We start from the raw sequence: 16,535 nt of genomic DNA on the forward strand, positions 1-16,535 counted from the left end.
GATTGGGAATTTTGCATGGTTTTTAATCAGAGTAGTACATATTTTACACTGTCTTTGAAAAACAAATCTAACTTTTATACAAACAAGTTTCCTAAAAGCTATCAAATTATTACTCAGATCATCTTGGGGGGACTGGTTTGCACTGAGAAACAAATTCCAGCTACTGGCATAAATAGGTAACCTCAGCATGAAAACAGGGTACCTGCCAAATAAGTGCCGAAGAAGCAGATTTATTTTAATTTCTACAGCACATTAGGCATGTGCCATTTCAAAGTGCTCTAATAATAAATGCAGTAGTTTGTTGTGGTTCAAAGGTTAAGTGGTAAAATGGAGGACTTGCCCCTTCAGTCATTCTGAGTTGAGCTTGATTTTCTACTTATTTCAGCAGGGTGTCACAACATGTCCTGTTTTAAATTTTGTCCTTCGTCTACAATTGCTATTCACAAAATCTGTTTTTTAAAGTAAATCCTGTTTTGACTCATGGCCATCTTTGCTTTTGTCCACTAACTTAACGCTGGTCTCTGAAGGAGAAGACGTAGAAAATGAATCCAGTTCTTTAAAATTAAAATGTGTGGTGAGCATTTTACAAGATGCCCAGGATCTAAAGATCATCTGCAGAAGCTTAGCTTGTTAGAGCAACTGCAGGCACAATCAGGACACTGCAGAAGAGGCCTGTAACACTCTCAGAGCTCAGTTCAGAGGCTTGGCTCAGAGCCAGTGAGAGACTTACCCTTCCACTGTGGTACCACTAAGCAAACAGCACACTACACAGGGGCTTTAACCTGCTGCTACACAATCCAACCTTGGCTTTGTTCTTATTGCTTGGGGAAAAAGGATGTTGAATTTGTGGTGCCAATGAACAGCCAGTTACCTACTTCAACTTAGGCATTTAAAGACTAAATGAATGCACATAAACTGTTCCTGTTTTCTTTTGTCAATCATCTGGAAATCTGGGCTCAAGCACTTACAGGATGGGTGAATTCTATGTGTGTGGGGGGAGTCCTTGCAACTGACGTCAGTTCAATTACATTAGCCAGCTGGCCTGCCAGCTATATGGAGAAGTGCGCTGTCCGCTAGCTGCTGTCAAGAGCATGCTACGATCCTTTAGCTTTCCTTGGTTGCCAAGACACAAGTGCACATACTCATACAATGCTTTCCACCATGAAAAATGTACTATACCTTTTTAATTGAACGTGTTCAGAGAAGAGCAACACAAATAACTGCAAGTTGCAACAGAATAACATGTGCAGACATCTTGGGGGGGTGGAGAATGTTTTCTTCAGTTGAGGGAACTATGAGAGTGATCGATAAAAAGAATTCAGTATTATGTATGATAGAGTCGACTTAAAATAATACTGGACAGTACTTCAAGCTCAGCAATGAATGGAACAAGGATCTGAGGACATAGACAATATGAACACTTTGATGAGATACATTTTCGGAATATCAGCAGGAAATATGTCTTTGTACAAATATTGAAGGTGCTCAGAACAAGCTGCCCAGTCACATCTTTGGAGCGAATTATAGGGACCCTCATAACAATGTCAAGATCAATAACAACCAATAGGTCATATATTCTCTTCTTAGCAGTTCAGGTGTGTAGCTGCATCAGCATTCCTAGTCTGCAAAGAAACAAGTAATAGGTTTATTCTATGTTGAAAAGAGAAGAGAGAAAACACAACGTTTTGGCTGTGAAGCCTTCTTCAGTTGTGATTAAGACAGGGGAGACAGCAAAGATTAAATAGCACAGAAGAACAGAAACTGGGAGAGGGGCAGAGACTCAGGAAGTGCGAAGTGTTGAAGGGTGAAGAAAGTCAAAACCTCTTCTTCTCTTCTTATCTTATATATATATGTCCATTCATAAAAAGCAACTTGTACTCTTCCTTCAATTTAAGTAGCACGTTTTATAGTTTTCAGCAAGAAGAGGACCTGTTATCTGACATTGCATTAGTTGTGTTTGGGAAGCTGCAGGTGTTTGAGACAGGAAAGTCACACACCGGTTTTATTTTTCATTTTGTTTTGCTTTTCACTTTCATGGTTAAGGTAATACGATAAACAAGTTTGGGGGGCCTTACATTTTTACTGATTTTGCTTAACTTGGATTTGTACTGAGGATGCGTCGCCCATACTCTCAAATGCCACTGTGAGCACTTTTGTTTTATACAGTATCTTAATAATTGTGAGAAATACGAGAAACACTGACAACAGCCATTTCTTTGGGATGGAACATCCATTTTGTCCTCTCTGCATTTTGAACTTGAAAATTGATCGGTATTAAGGACATGAAAAGAAGTTAAATTGGTTTTGTTCATTGACAAGTGTGGACATCAGGAATGAAGTTATTTATTCCTCCACACCACCTGTAAATTTGCTAGTGAATTAAGAATGTAATTTGATAAAAACAAGACTTGATACAATTACACAAGTCTCTATAAATTGTCTCCTTCTGAGAAAAAGAAAACATTAATAGCTTACAGTAGTAGAAGACCAGATACCAGTTCTACTTTAATAAAATGTAGTGAGTTTCTAGTATTAGTTAGTCTTGCAGTGGGAATAAATAGATCTTTTGAAATGTGTTATTGCTCTTCTGAGAGCTGAAGTATACATTTATTACTTTAATGGAACTCATGATACATTGAGACCAAAAAGGAAAATAATACCAATTGATGATGGAATCAAGGGAGGAATAATTTGTGCCTGTTTTTATGTGACTGTTCTGTATTATAATATAAAATCTAGTTATATTGTTTAGGGGAAAAAATGAAAAGAACAAGTCAATGCATCCTTTTTCATTTTAAATGATGCATGTAATGGTGAGATCGGTCATGAGATTTTTCTCAAGGATGGTTATTTTCTATCAAAAAGAAATAAAAGACAAGTATAACGGGTGCAGGTTTTTGTCATTTATAAAACACTTTGAGGTTGTATTTGTTTCTAACTGCTTGCCTGTCAGATGGTTAGTAGTTCATTCAATTGCTTGACTGCTCCATGAGCAGAAGTAATTCTGAACGTTTTTTCACTATAAAAATGTTCCTTTTTGTTGATATACTTTTTCATTTTGGTAATGCTTTTTTTTCTCAGGTGCCCTGTGATTTTCTAATCCTTTTGTCATTTCAAGAGGTTATGTATGTTCGATGTACTGCAATTCTCTTTGATTGTTGCAATGTTTGTATATTCTATATATACTTGTACAAGTATGAGGAGTGTTTCAATGTTACATAAGCACCAGTGTAAAATAGGTTGATGTACAGATTAATGCATTTTGCACAGATTGTTTAGCATAGTGCAGCATCTGTATTCAAGAAAGTAATTGTAGTCAAATGGAAATTCTTTCACATACTGTTAGTGCAGGGCGATAATTCGATAAGGATAATTATCGCGATATAAATTTCCTCGATATAATTTTAACAAAAGTTCGATAAATGTTCGATATATATGTTTATGCTTTGCACGTTATATGCGCATGCGCACAAAATACTGCGCAAGTGCGCGTGTGTGTTGCAGACCGGGCAGCTAACCAACACAGTGGTGGCTGACAGGATTGTAGTTAGAGTGGAAAAATGAGCGACACTGAAGCAAATGTAGTGCTGCCAACGACCAGCTCAAAGAGTTGTTTAATTGACCAATTAACTGTCTGGTTTCTTCAACTTTCACTCAGGAGAAAAAATCTGCCTTTAAACTTGAAAGAAATAATGATTGGACATTTATCGTGATAATTATCGATATCGACTGATATGATCGTGATAAAGTTTTTGGGCATATCGCCCAGCCGTATATACTGTAGGTTTATTATATTTGGCCTTGTCAAACGCACAGTTCAGTGTCCTGGCGTAGAACCATGCTAGAATAGAATGTACAAGCCTTAGATGACCTGCGTAACACATTTCTGCGGGCCAAAAAGAATGTAGCTATTGTGACACATTGTCATGTCATGTCATCTGGTATTTCTATGTTAGCAGTCGAGATGTCTTTTCACAGGACTTTTCTTTTGCTGAAAAGGTAATTTACCTGCCTTGGATACAAGAAAAAATGATTGAAGTATAATCTATAAATCTATTAAGAGCAATTAGGAATCAAGCAAATTGTTGTGAAGTGACTGTAAGGAACTGATGTTAAAAACTTCTTTACCCTTAAAGTTACAAGGGGTCAAGTGATGTTTTTGGTTTCATAAGCCTTCATTGCAATACTTATTGAACCAGCTATTGTTAATTAATTATTGTAATCTTCAGTGATTAAGGTTCTCCACTGTTAAGCTAATTAAAACTCTGACTCAAGCTCTTAAGAATCTTTTTTGCTTCAGAGACAGCATTTTTGTTTACAGACTATCTTTCTTTGACATACAGTACGGAAGCAGCTATAATGGGCAAAGAGTCTGTCATTATACTGTACCACTATACGCATCGCTGAATCCCAGACAGAAATATGTCATTATATTTATATATTTTTAATAATCTGATGTGGAACTCTACTATTCTGTGAAACTGGCAATAAATCCTTAAAGTACAGCAGATGTGTGTGGTTATCAGGAAAGTGGAACAATGTTAAATTAACCCTTTTGTGCTTTCCTGTGCTAAGCACGCTGTATAATACTATACTAGTGACAGACAATTTCATTAAATGCAATGATTACATAGTATAGTTGAGACAGGATGACCACTTTCCTACAGTACCACAAGTCCAAATAAGATACTGTGTTACAACACTGTATAACACTAACATTATCATTGGGGTTTTTTCTAAATTGTACTATATACAGAATTATTAGTAATTGTGTATACTTAGTGATTATAAGTCACATAATTTTGTTTTAGAATTTGATTTTAAAAATATATGTTATACATAGTGGCTTTGAAAAGATAAAGCAAATAAACATGTAAAAATACACAGGAGGTCAAATTAAAGTAACTTATGAGTAGTGATTTGAATTACTTTGTATTTACTGGATCTGGGGGTTATTTAATTATTGTATATGTTCAGCAGTTGTCTTCCCTAAAGATACAGCTCTTTCTTTTTTTTTTCTGGAAACGTAAGGTCCATAGACTACAATGGAGAATGAATGCTTATAGATTATACTGGGAGAGAAAGAAAAACATCTGAAAGATTACAATTCCAGACTCAAATCATAACACCAAAAATAAAGCTTTCAGTAAATTCACAATGTACAAAATAAAAATGGAATGACAGTTCTTTTCTATGGAATAACAGGATAGTAATACAAAATATAGAGAACGTCTGTCAAAAATTAAAAGCTTATATTTTAATATTATAAACCAAAAATACTGTTTCTGTTTAATTCCCTTTTGTACAAAATAAAAGTGGAATGAAAAGAAATGACAGTTCTTTTCGGTGGACAGGAATTTCCAAATATAGGTAGAATTCTCTCCTGCCATTGATTCCCAGCCAATGCACAAGCTATGCTTTCTTCAACAAATTGGGGATAATGAACACTCTCTGTAATAATAAAATAAATGTAATAAATGATATGTATACTACAATATAATTTTTTATTGATTCTCTGTATTATATTATTTAAATTAAATTAACACGCAAAAGTAATAACTCAATTATAATCAAATTACAATATGTAATGGAATCACATGGAATCTAAATTTGTATTTGCTTTGAACAGCAGAATATAATTAACTTTTATTTTAATCTGATCTGTTTTGTTTTGTATGCGTTTATTTGCTTTTCTAAATACATTTTCTAATTAAGCAACTACATATAATATCTATTTTTAATATATAAAATCAAAAATATATTTTTATTTAATTGTTTTTTATAAAGCTGGTGTTTTTCCTTCTTAGTAGTTTATATAATTATTGTTTTTATAATCATCACCAAAGATATGAACCACTTTCTCTTTTAGCATCTATTTCAGTGTATCCTTAAAAAGGTTTGAATGAGCAACATCCTGCATTTAAAGACTTGTGTGGCGGGGAAAAAATGGGAAACATGGTCATCTGAGGTCTATTATTTCTTAGCACTAGACAACTCGAACAAAGAAGTGAGAAAAATGTTGTATCTTGAGCGCAGGCAGGCAGTTCAAACATTTCGTACCAACATTCTCTTAATTTCCAAGGTGTATTTTGCATTGAGAAAGAAAAATAGCCAAAATGAGCCAAAACACTAGGTCAGCACCAGATCCAGCTATGATCACCTCATGTGACAGTGAACACTCCACTAAGATTTGATTTAATTCAAAGTGCAAATACAGTATGTTGCCAGAAAAGAAAAGAAAAAAACGGTGTGGAGTCTGATTATGTCCTTATGCCGCTAAAATAAAACTAATTGTCAATGAAATGACAGTTGTGCCAGCTTGGGAGAAACAAACCACAATCTCTTATCAAACATTGAAGATCTCCTGGGTGACTGTCTGTGTGGAACTCGCATTTTCCTCCCGTTCTCCCTCTCAATTCCTTGCTCCACGGTATGAGTGTGCTGTGTCCCAAATCAGGACATTCTGCTGGCTTTTTAAACCCAAATTATTTCACACAATGCATTGTAGATATATCATACTTTTTTTTTTACAAGCAGTTTTTTGTCCATATATGGACAAAAAACATTTCACTAAGTGCCATACAAGCTAAAGATAGATAAGAATTTATTGATCCCGAAGGGAAATTGATGAAGAACATAACCAAGTCATTCAAATCACTTCTCAATACTTTCATTTTTATCCAACCTCTTTTTTGTTTTTTTTTCTGGGTTGAAAAATGTCTGTGAAAACAGACATATTAAAAAAACAGAGGTCCGGTCCGGGATCCATTCATGGCATGTAATCCTCTTTTCTGAAAAAAACAATGTACAGCCACATTGCATTTTAAAATGGTAGCTAGGCAATGTATTTTGTGTATATAACATATACTGTATATGCCTAAGGGTGTTTCTACCAGATGTTTGCACAAATGTGTATTGTGTTTCTACCAGATGTTTGCACAAATGTGTATTTTATCAAAATCTCTTTTGAATTTCATTTTTGTGTTTCTGCAGTGTTTGTTAATACTCCTGAATGTGTATGACCTTCAAGCAGTTTCATATCTTTCGTTTACTTCTGAATTTCAGAAAGGTTTACAGTATTTAAAGCTCACAATTGGGTTGCATAAATCACAGAGCAGTACTGTCAAGGTTTCAAAAGTTTACGCCTGGGGAACACAGCAGCGTTTCTTAGATGGGAGTAGAGTAAATTCAGAATTAAGGGGGTGTGTCATACACTCCATAATGCTGTTGACATTGTTTGTAAATGGCTTAAGGCTTGTTTGATTTGCTGTTGTCCTGTTATCCATTGACAAAATACAACAATGGGTTAATTTACATAATACAGACAACTCTCATGAATTTTGACCCAGTTTTATTTTAATTTTGTTTTTATCTCAAGAGGAACTTTGATTAAACATCTATTAAATATAATGCCACAAAAAAAAACATTTAAACCAATGTGGCACTACCTTTTTTCCACAAATGAAACTTTTCATCAATTTGAGCAAATTAGATAAGTTTCCTCTTTTTTGTGTAATGCAAACCAAATAAAATAGATTAAATTAAAATACTTTTTATTTTAGACAAATAAACCTATACGCGACATAGTTTACATGAGGGTAATATATCAGACATGAGAGTAACATAGCTGACAACAATAATAGTTTATTTCTAATTAACTTAAATTTATTAATACTATTGAATTCTAAAATGTGCAAAAACATTAGAGGAAAATACGTATTTCAAATTTAAGGAACATGTATTTAAGAAGTTAATCAGGTTAGGAACAGTTAATTCCAAAATAACATTGGAGAAAGCTGAGTAGAAGGCCGATGGGGAAACTACCCACAAAAACTACATCTCCCAGAAATCAATGGTTCTGCTTCCTTGGTTCCTGTAGGTCCCACCCAGTCTTGGTGGTTTAATAACATTACTTTATTAACCCTTTACAATTTCTTGCATTAGGAATTATCTTTTCGCATACCCCAGCTTGCTCTCCATGAGACACACAGACAGGGAGAAAAGCTTGGGGTCAGAGCGCAGGGTCTGCCATTGTACAGCGCCCCTGGAGCAGTTGGGGTTAAGGGCCTTGCTCAGGGGCCCAACAGAGTAGGTTTCCTCTGCCGGCTACAGGATTTGAACCGGCAAACTTCTTGCCACAAGCGCATATCCTTAGCCACAGAGCCACTGCTCCACCCCATATATGGCCTTAATCATATATGTCCCCCATATATGTCCTTAGTTTATATGTCCTTAGTCATGTTGTTTTTTTTTATTTGAACCTTGCAAGTGTTCATGGGAAATTAATATATAAAATAAAAAAAATATTTTTCAGAAATAAGCACTACAAGTGATAGAGTTAAAGAATTCAATGCAGAGAATGTTTATTAAGAAGGTGGAATAGTGTTGTGTGTACCTTTTTTTTTCAGCTACCACTACCAGCTATATTAATATACTATCTTTATATTACAGTATACAGTTGGAAACGTTAAACATGTAATCCATTTTTTTATCTTTTATTCGAGTTCACATTTGAAATATTCTTGACAACCAGTAAATTTACGCTCCAGCCCAGGAAAGCTACAGCTCTATATATTGGAACTTATCAGTGGGTTTTAAAGTAATTTCCAGTTCCTAAATTATAAAACAATATAGCAGCACTAGTAAATTTAGTTCAGTTAAGAAGCTTAGGTTAAAAATGCTAGATGTGGAAAATGGGGATTTAGTAAAGTAACACAGGAAGCTTATAGTGGCTATAAGCCAGATATTGTCATTTCTTGCCCTTAAGTTAATTGATTTTCTTAGCTAATTCAATTAATGCATGTAAAAGCTTTCAGTGGATTTTTTAAAAATGCACCTGTTGTATAGAGGATAAATGGTTCATTGGTTAGATAATATGACTTCTTATCTGGATGGTCCTAGTTCAAGGCTGTATCCTCAGTGTGATAACTGGAAAAGGTAACTCAACCTGCTTATCAACTCCACTGCCCATCAGATGGGATATGCAACTGGTGCCCTATTTTAAAGCCTACACCCCATAGTCACCGACCCCACATCCGATAATGGATTAAATTATTATTACGATACATTCACCCCAACAGTGCACTAAATTAAAATGTCACTGGCAATGAATTGCTTGCTTCCTGTTTGCTTTGACTGCCAGGTTCCTGTTTGCTTTGACTGCCAGAACAACGCCTTGTTTTTTTAGAAACAAATATATTTTTTTAAATTAAAATCTTTGGTTTTAGTGAGACCTTTCCTTCTGAACTGCAGATTTGGGCTAGTGACCCCACAGAGAGTGAGAAAGGTTCAGCTATGCATCCCAGCAGTCAGTGAGGGAAGCTGGTGTGTGGTAAATTCACCGTGCTCCTACAAGATGCCCTACTGAGCAGGCATCTGGCAGAGCCTACTGGAAGTCACCAGGACTGAGTTGAGCCCTTTAGAGCTCGAAATCTTGGCAGCTTCTACCGATGAGGTTCCTTAGGAAAAAGAGGGGAGGATGGGAGGGGTATGTGGGCACTCTCCTTGTGCCTTCAACCCATTTTAGTCAGCTCCCTGATTAAGCAACAGTGTGTAAAAATGTAGTGTATCATTTGTTTTTAGATATTCATTTCCATTGTAATATAATAATCACTATTCCAAAAAATATCTGTGCCATAAATTGCTCTTAATTCTAGTCTAGTAGAGGATGAATTGTATTCTGTCATTTAAATCAAAGGCAGGTCTCTCCATTCATATTTATGTCTACATCTAGTCTGGTACCAATGTATTATTAATTTAAATAATTGCAAATAAATGAATATTTTTGAGTTATGCTTTAAAAAAATCTCATTAAAGGGGAAAGATAGATGCATGACAATAAAGGCTAACCACATACTGTATACATCAACAGACTAACCCTGCAGGGCTCTGTCTAGACTAGATGATATAGAACAGGCTGTCCTGCACCCTATTTAAATCTTGTTTTTAAAATGTTAAAACTGCTTTTTTTCTGGTATTACAGGAGCTATATGTATTTTTATTGACATGTAGAACTCCTCCATTTGCCGGCATCTTTTTTTAACGTGCAAACATTGACATATTGTAGCATTTGACCCCAAACAAGAAACGGTGGAGTCCCTGATGCAGAAGTTTAAGGAGAGTTTTCGCACAAACACCCCCATCGAGATCGCCCACCTGCAGCAGGTGACCCGCAGCTCATCCACGGGCCGGAGGAGACGACGGAGTCACTCCCGAGGTAGGACCATCTGTTTCCACACCTTGAGTGGAGAGGTGAAAGCAGCCCTGCATGAAACACTTTGGGCAATATTCATTGACCATCTCATATCATTAACAGCAGGCTAAGATCACCACCCCCGCCTTATTTTAAATAAGAACACATCTTAAACAATCACAATGGAACATCTAGTAGCTCAAATTTTGACACTCTTACTGATATTAATGATAGTTGACAACTGTTCTGGGTTGTTTTCTCATTAGGATTATTAATAGCTTTAATTTAGCCTATACACAAATTATAGTCTTGGCTATACTTGTGTTAAACAAAATCAAAAAGAAGGAAAAAAAACCCACAAACGTCACCTAAAGGACCTGAATGGGTTTTCAGTGAAGGAATCTAAAGCTGGGCTCATCAAGATGAGCATCTCTTAACCTACCGAAATAAAGTACCTTAATGCAGCAGACCATCTGCGTTTTTTCTTATTCTGTTATCAGTTGAATGATTAAGCAGGTGTTTGCTACAAAATTGTCCAAAGACATAAACTGAAAGATGTGCAGATTTACCTATTGGTAAAGTATTGTTCTTTAACTTACGGTGCTACGTTGCACATTGTTAATAATGCTTAGTTTTTGCTTCTGTTTAGATTTTAGATTTTGACTATTTTAACACAAATTCAAAGTTTCTTGAGGGCAACTGTGACAAAGAGAAACGGGCATTCTTCATTGTGCAAACTTTATTACACCGTACTTCATCAGTGGGCTTCTGAACTGTTGTTAGACACTGAGTTCATTGCCTACCACATATACAAAACATCAGCCTTGAGGGGCCTTTTCAGAACAGCTCATTAGAAAGGACATAGCAATCTGAGGAAAAATACAAATAATTATTCTGTGCACATGCACAAACTGCAAATGTGTGCAGTGACTACAGTGTGTAAGTGACATTAACCTGAAGCAATAATTTAACAAAGTTACCATTGCTGCTAAGCCTCTCCTGTCTAGTGATTAGTAGTCGTACCATCACCTAAACAAGCTGCTTCCTCAAACACTTTCTTGAGCCTTCAAACACAACTAAGCTTGGCATTTTAAGTTTCAGACATACACCTTTTTTTATTTTTAACAGTCATAACCATGTCTTCTGTCTATAATGTATTTGTGCTTGATTTCCTTTTGAGCCGTCTGGAACTGGACTCTGCACATCGTGTGATATTTTTGTCAAACCCCCCAAGGAAATCAGAAACTTCAATCACAACTCTAGGAAGCATCTTGTGTTTTGTTGTTTCAGTTCAGCCAGCCTTTCTTTCCTGTCACTTTTCAGCTGCTCTTCTTGACAATACATTTCTTTTTTCAAATGTAGCACATGCCTCCTGACAGAGAGCTCTTTAAAATTCAAAATGTGTAAATGAGCGGTAGCTTTGGTTTATTGTTGCAATTATTTTTGCTTCCTTTCGTGTCATCTTGAATGTTCTGTATGCAGCAGAGATGTGAATTAACTCTTCTTCTGTACTGATTACAGGGGAAATGGTATTCTCCTCTCTGAAAGACTGTAATCTGTGATTATTTTTGAGTATTGTCACTGTTTTGCCTTGATAATTGCGTGTATGTAGTGCTTTTCATGCCAATAGATACCACAGTGATTTGACATAAAGGAGGGGACCCAATTCAGCCCCCACCTGGGTGGTGTGTGGAGCATTATGTACCAGCAGCCTAACTAGACAGCACTGCAGGTGAAAATTTGAGAAATTGGATTAAGGGGGTAATTTTGGTTGGCAGATTGTTTAAATCCAGGGTGGAATTTAGCCAGGACACTGCAGCTGACACCCCTACTCTTTTTAATAGTGACATGGAATAATAATGACCAAGCAGTCAAAGACAAAAAGGGTTATTAGGCTTGCGCTTGTAGTCTCATAAACAAAGACTTCTCTCTTTTCTGTGTGGAAGGACGTTGTCCCACAGAGACTCAGATTTTTACTAATCCTGGACTGCCTGAATCAGAGGTCTCCTCTGTTCCTCGCGAGGCCCTGTTCTGCTGGTTTTAAAGGAAGCCATCAACTCATCAAATTATAAAAACCTGGATCAGTTTAGGTGTAATGGGTTAAACAGATTATTTTTTAAATAAAATCATTTACATTATTTGGCACACAATTTAGTAGCACTTTCAGTGCTTAAGGATCAAAGTTCCCTTTGAGACCAAAGTTCCTTAATTGATCCTCAATTAGCAATTAGCAACCAAATGAGTTAGATGGACCAAATGGTCTCCCCTTTTTTGCAGATTTTATTAGATCTTTAAGTGTTTCTCATCGTTAAAATAAAAAAAAAAAACAGATGATTTATCCAGGGGTTCTACTAAGACTTCAGACCTAATGGTTAATTATCTGAGGCCACTTAAATAAGTTTAAATACTCCTTACAATAAAAAAACAGCAAAATTTGTGTTAATGCTGCCAATGTTACTAAAAGTATAGGAAAACAATATCAGTAGAGATATATAGTAGTTGCTTTTCGCAAGGCTGTGAGTTGGCTTCTCTTATGTGTCCATCATAGTATCTAATTATGATATGAATGGAATTCCTTTATAAAACTGACTTAAGCATGAGAACCTTGATGCTTTATTAAAGGTGAACATAAAAAACTGTTTTATGATTGTTAAATCCCATAAGAAAGAAAATAATCATTCCTGTGTGCGCCAAAGGCATCTTTACTACAAATAGAAGAAAAATATTACCCTGTATCTCTTATATTAGTAATAATGTACTTAAGAACTCACTTTTGTTTGAAGTTATAGCATCAGAATTGTCCATCAGTTTCTCCAATTTCCATTCTCCATGAACCTAGAGATTTACTGAACAAGTTTCTTCAGAGTAGTACGGTATGTCTCTAACAGTTGGCAGAAACACATTATTTCCCACATTTAATTTTATTTCATTTACCTCCTTCATTTCTATCAGGTCCACAGGTCTTTAGGACCACAGTAACCTCTGGGGCTCCATTGTAAATCTCATTTCATGCCAGAATAGCAAAGCAAGAATGATTTTTATTTTTCTTGTCATAACCTTTTACTTGATTTGATCTCACTTTCAATGGCCAGCTGAAGAAAACTCTCATGAGGTCTAACATTTATTGTAATGAATTCCTCCTTTTCTGAACTTTATATATAGTATAATATAGACTCCAGAAAAGACAAGACACAAGAATTGGAAGGTGTGGATGACCATTTGTTCTTCTCTAGTCTCATCCCTGGGTTAGCAGTATACTGGCAAGCCTAAACTGTGGGAATAGACTCAAAAGCTGAAATGGGAACTCATTTTGTCCTCTTGTTCTCTTATTCTAGGAAAGCTACACAGATAGAAAGGGCATGTATGGTGTCTCATATATTGATAGAGAAAATTAGTTGTTTTATTTAGTCTGAACAGAAGGCTCCTTTTTTCAAAGTTTTGCTTTTTTTTGTTAAAATGATTCTATGATTAAAAAATAGTTGTTGGTTAGATACAGTAAAGTTCTGTTTTTGACTTCCAATTGTGTGAAGGCAATCACCAGTCTCAGAACTGAACTTTCTAGAACTCAAGATGGAGGAAAACGGATAATCTAGTCAACTTCTCTGCATTTGTCTAGTCTTATCTCTTGGCAGTTATTAAAAGAAACCTATACACTGGAACGATTATTAAATAAGTAAGACACTTCAATATTAACTATTATAACGTCTGCCAATTGCTACAGCATGGTGCTACTTGTACACTGAGTGGATTTGGTGAAATTGGCAGCTTCTTTGTAGTTCACACTTGAGAATTAGAGGGTGTTTGGAAAGAAGGAGGCAGTCCTGTCCACAGGGCTGATGCAGATGTTACAGAACTAGAATTCAATCATCTCATTTAATTTCCAAAGTGATTAAGGTGATATGAACATGATCAGAGTCCACATGAAACAGAAACAGGTCAGGTCTTTGTCTAGTTTTTACAGTACCTGCATTTAAAATGTGCAAATAAGAAACAGAAATATAGACAAATTGGAAAATATGCTAAATTGTCTACCTTTCAGTTTGCACAGTACCATGTATTTGTATCATGGTTGCCTTAGGCTTAGGAAGTACATTTTATGTTGGGAGTACTTTTTCAGTGACATTTTTAATTAAGTTGAAATAATATGCTTTTTATGACATACGTCCTAGGTCTACAAAGATCTAGAGAGGCATACTGAATGAAAGTATGCATTTTATCTGAAGTATCCCAGGAGTAAAATTGTGGGAAGTTTTCCTTCTTTTTTGTATAACAGAATTGGAAAATATACTCTTTAAACTAACGTAAGCACCTGGAGTCAGTACGCAGTAGTTGTCATCTATAATACAAATGTAGTGGACATTTTAATGGTAGAACTGTAATGATTGAATTGGAAATCATCCCTCTAGGTTCTCATGTGTCTCCATTTTTAGAAAAGGGAATTTATTTGGTTTACTTAATTTCACCCTATACTGACTGCTTTGATCGACTGTTAGTGAAAGATGAGATTTGGTAAGTTTCCTGGAAAACTGGATCTATACTGTACAAGCATTTACAGAAAATTATTAATAAACTATAAAAGTGTCCTAATCTGTAAGGAGTACATATATTTATACGAAGTAATTTAATGACTTACAGAAAGTGATAATTTCTGAGTGGTGTACCATATAACAAGGTGTTTTTTTAAATGTTTGAAAATAAAACAATGTTAGTACTTACTGTAGCCACTTGAGGCACTTTCAAATTTGTTGAAAATGTTGCCAAGTTGTTTTGTTCGCTTGATGTGGAGTTTGCATGTTCTCGTTATGTTAATGTGGGTTTTCCCTGACTTGAGTTTTAGCCACATTACAGTGCACCTCATTTCCTGATCATTTGATTTCTTAGTCAGTCTCTCCCCTACTCCCTTTTCATAGAGTAAGAGATTAGATGGATAAGGTATTGAAATCTTTTCTACTTATGTAATGACTAATGCATTTTATTATTTAAGACTTAAACTTAATCATTCAACGACTGTATCATTAAGAACCGCTATTTTTTTCTGTAATGCGATCTGCCATGCTCTTTCATTCTTTTATAAATTCTGCAAAGTGTTCATCTTTTGTGATTACCACCTATAATTCCTACTAGATGAATTGCAATGAGAACATTTCCCTCATGTTGCACGAGCTGTCGTGCACAGCGTGGGACTTAGTGTCCCAAGATCGCACTATCCACCCAATTCCTTTCAGCAACCTTCAGGAAAGAACTTCAGGAAAGAAATATGAAGGCACAGAGGAAAAGACATATCTGATCCTTTAAACAAGAACATAGGTTATGCAGCATAGCAGATTCAAATAAAAAGACACAATAGAAAAAGAAAAACAAAGTACTTTTTCTTTCTTCCAGTCAGCAATTCCCAATTGATCTACAGTGTGTAGTACCTTTCTGATGGCAGCATGCACACAGTACTTAGTTCTTACATGAAACAGTAACAGCTCCTCATATTTCAGAAGTCAGAAACACGGGTTTTATTCTCACATTCAGTCAGCCAAGTGTCTGTTCCCCTGAAAAGAACTAAATTTGCCACATTGATCTGAAAGCATTTGAATGCAAAAAAAAAAAATATATAGAAAACTGGACACTTTGTTTGAATATGGAAATCAACTTGTGTACTTGCTTGTATGCTTCTTCTGCTAGAAGAAATCCAAGAAGGAATAAAAAAAGGCTTCCACATTTTTAAATGTGACTTCTAAGAACGTGGAATAACAATAAATGAAGAAGAATCACATTACTTAAGACTAAGGATCTCATGCATTATAAAAACAACATTTATTGTGCAAAGAAAGAACACGCATTGGCACACCAACCATTCCTGTTAATGACACCAGGCCATACAGTATGTATTACAATGTTTTGATGAAAATGAAAACTGTTGGTGGTGCATTGCAAAGATGCACTGTATACCAAAGGCAGCCTTTTGGTACAGCAAATAATGGCCGGTGCTCTAGACACAAGCATCGCTGCAGAGTAAGAAACAAGTATCTGATCTGTCAGGAAGGTTATTAGCAAAATGGCAAACACATCTGAGCAGGAATCTGGACCATGTGACACCGAAGAAAGTGAGCAGGAAGTCATAAACTGTAATATGAGCAGGCATTGTGGTCAAAACAGGGGAAATAGCTTCTTGCAGAAAATGCTCACTGAAGTGAATGCCTTGAGAGTGTGTAATCATTACACAATAAACCATTAGTAAATCGTTGATTTAAAAAAAATGATGGCATGACATGCAAAGGTGCAGAGGGCACTTTTTTAATTATGCACTTACTGTAACATAATTCTAATCTACTTTAACATTTTCCGGTGGAGT

General features: G+C 35.6%; 1 protein-coding gene across 2 annotated transcripts in view; it reads left to right on the plus strand.

Annotated features, from left to right (window-relative positions):
* The window catches only part of astn2 (astrotactin 2), a 649,131-nt gene that overhangs the window by 206,896 nt on the left and 425,700 nt on the right, over positions 1–16,535 (plus strand). Inside the window, exon 4 of one of the 2 annotated variants that reach the window (XM_088614565.1) lies at positions 10,067–10,216. The exons of the other annotated variant lie outside the window; for it this stretch is intronic. Coding sequence (XP_088470691.1) covers positions 10,067–10,216 — 150 coding nt within the window. The remainder of the gene's footprint in view (positions 1–10,066; positions 10,217–16,535) is intronic. 2 annotated transcript variants of the gene reach the window in all.

The sequence above is a fragment of the Lepisosteus platostomus genome, chromosome 21, assembly GCF_059453375.1.
Source record: "Lepisosteus platostomus isolate fLepPlt1 chromosome 21, fLepPlt1.hap1, whole genome shotgun sequence".
NCBI classification, from domain to species: Eukaryota; Metazoa; Chordata; class Actinopteri; order Semionotiformes; family Lepisosteidae; genus Lepisosteus; species Lepisosteus platostomus.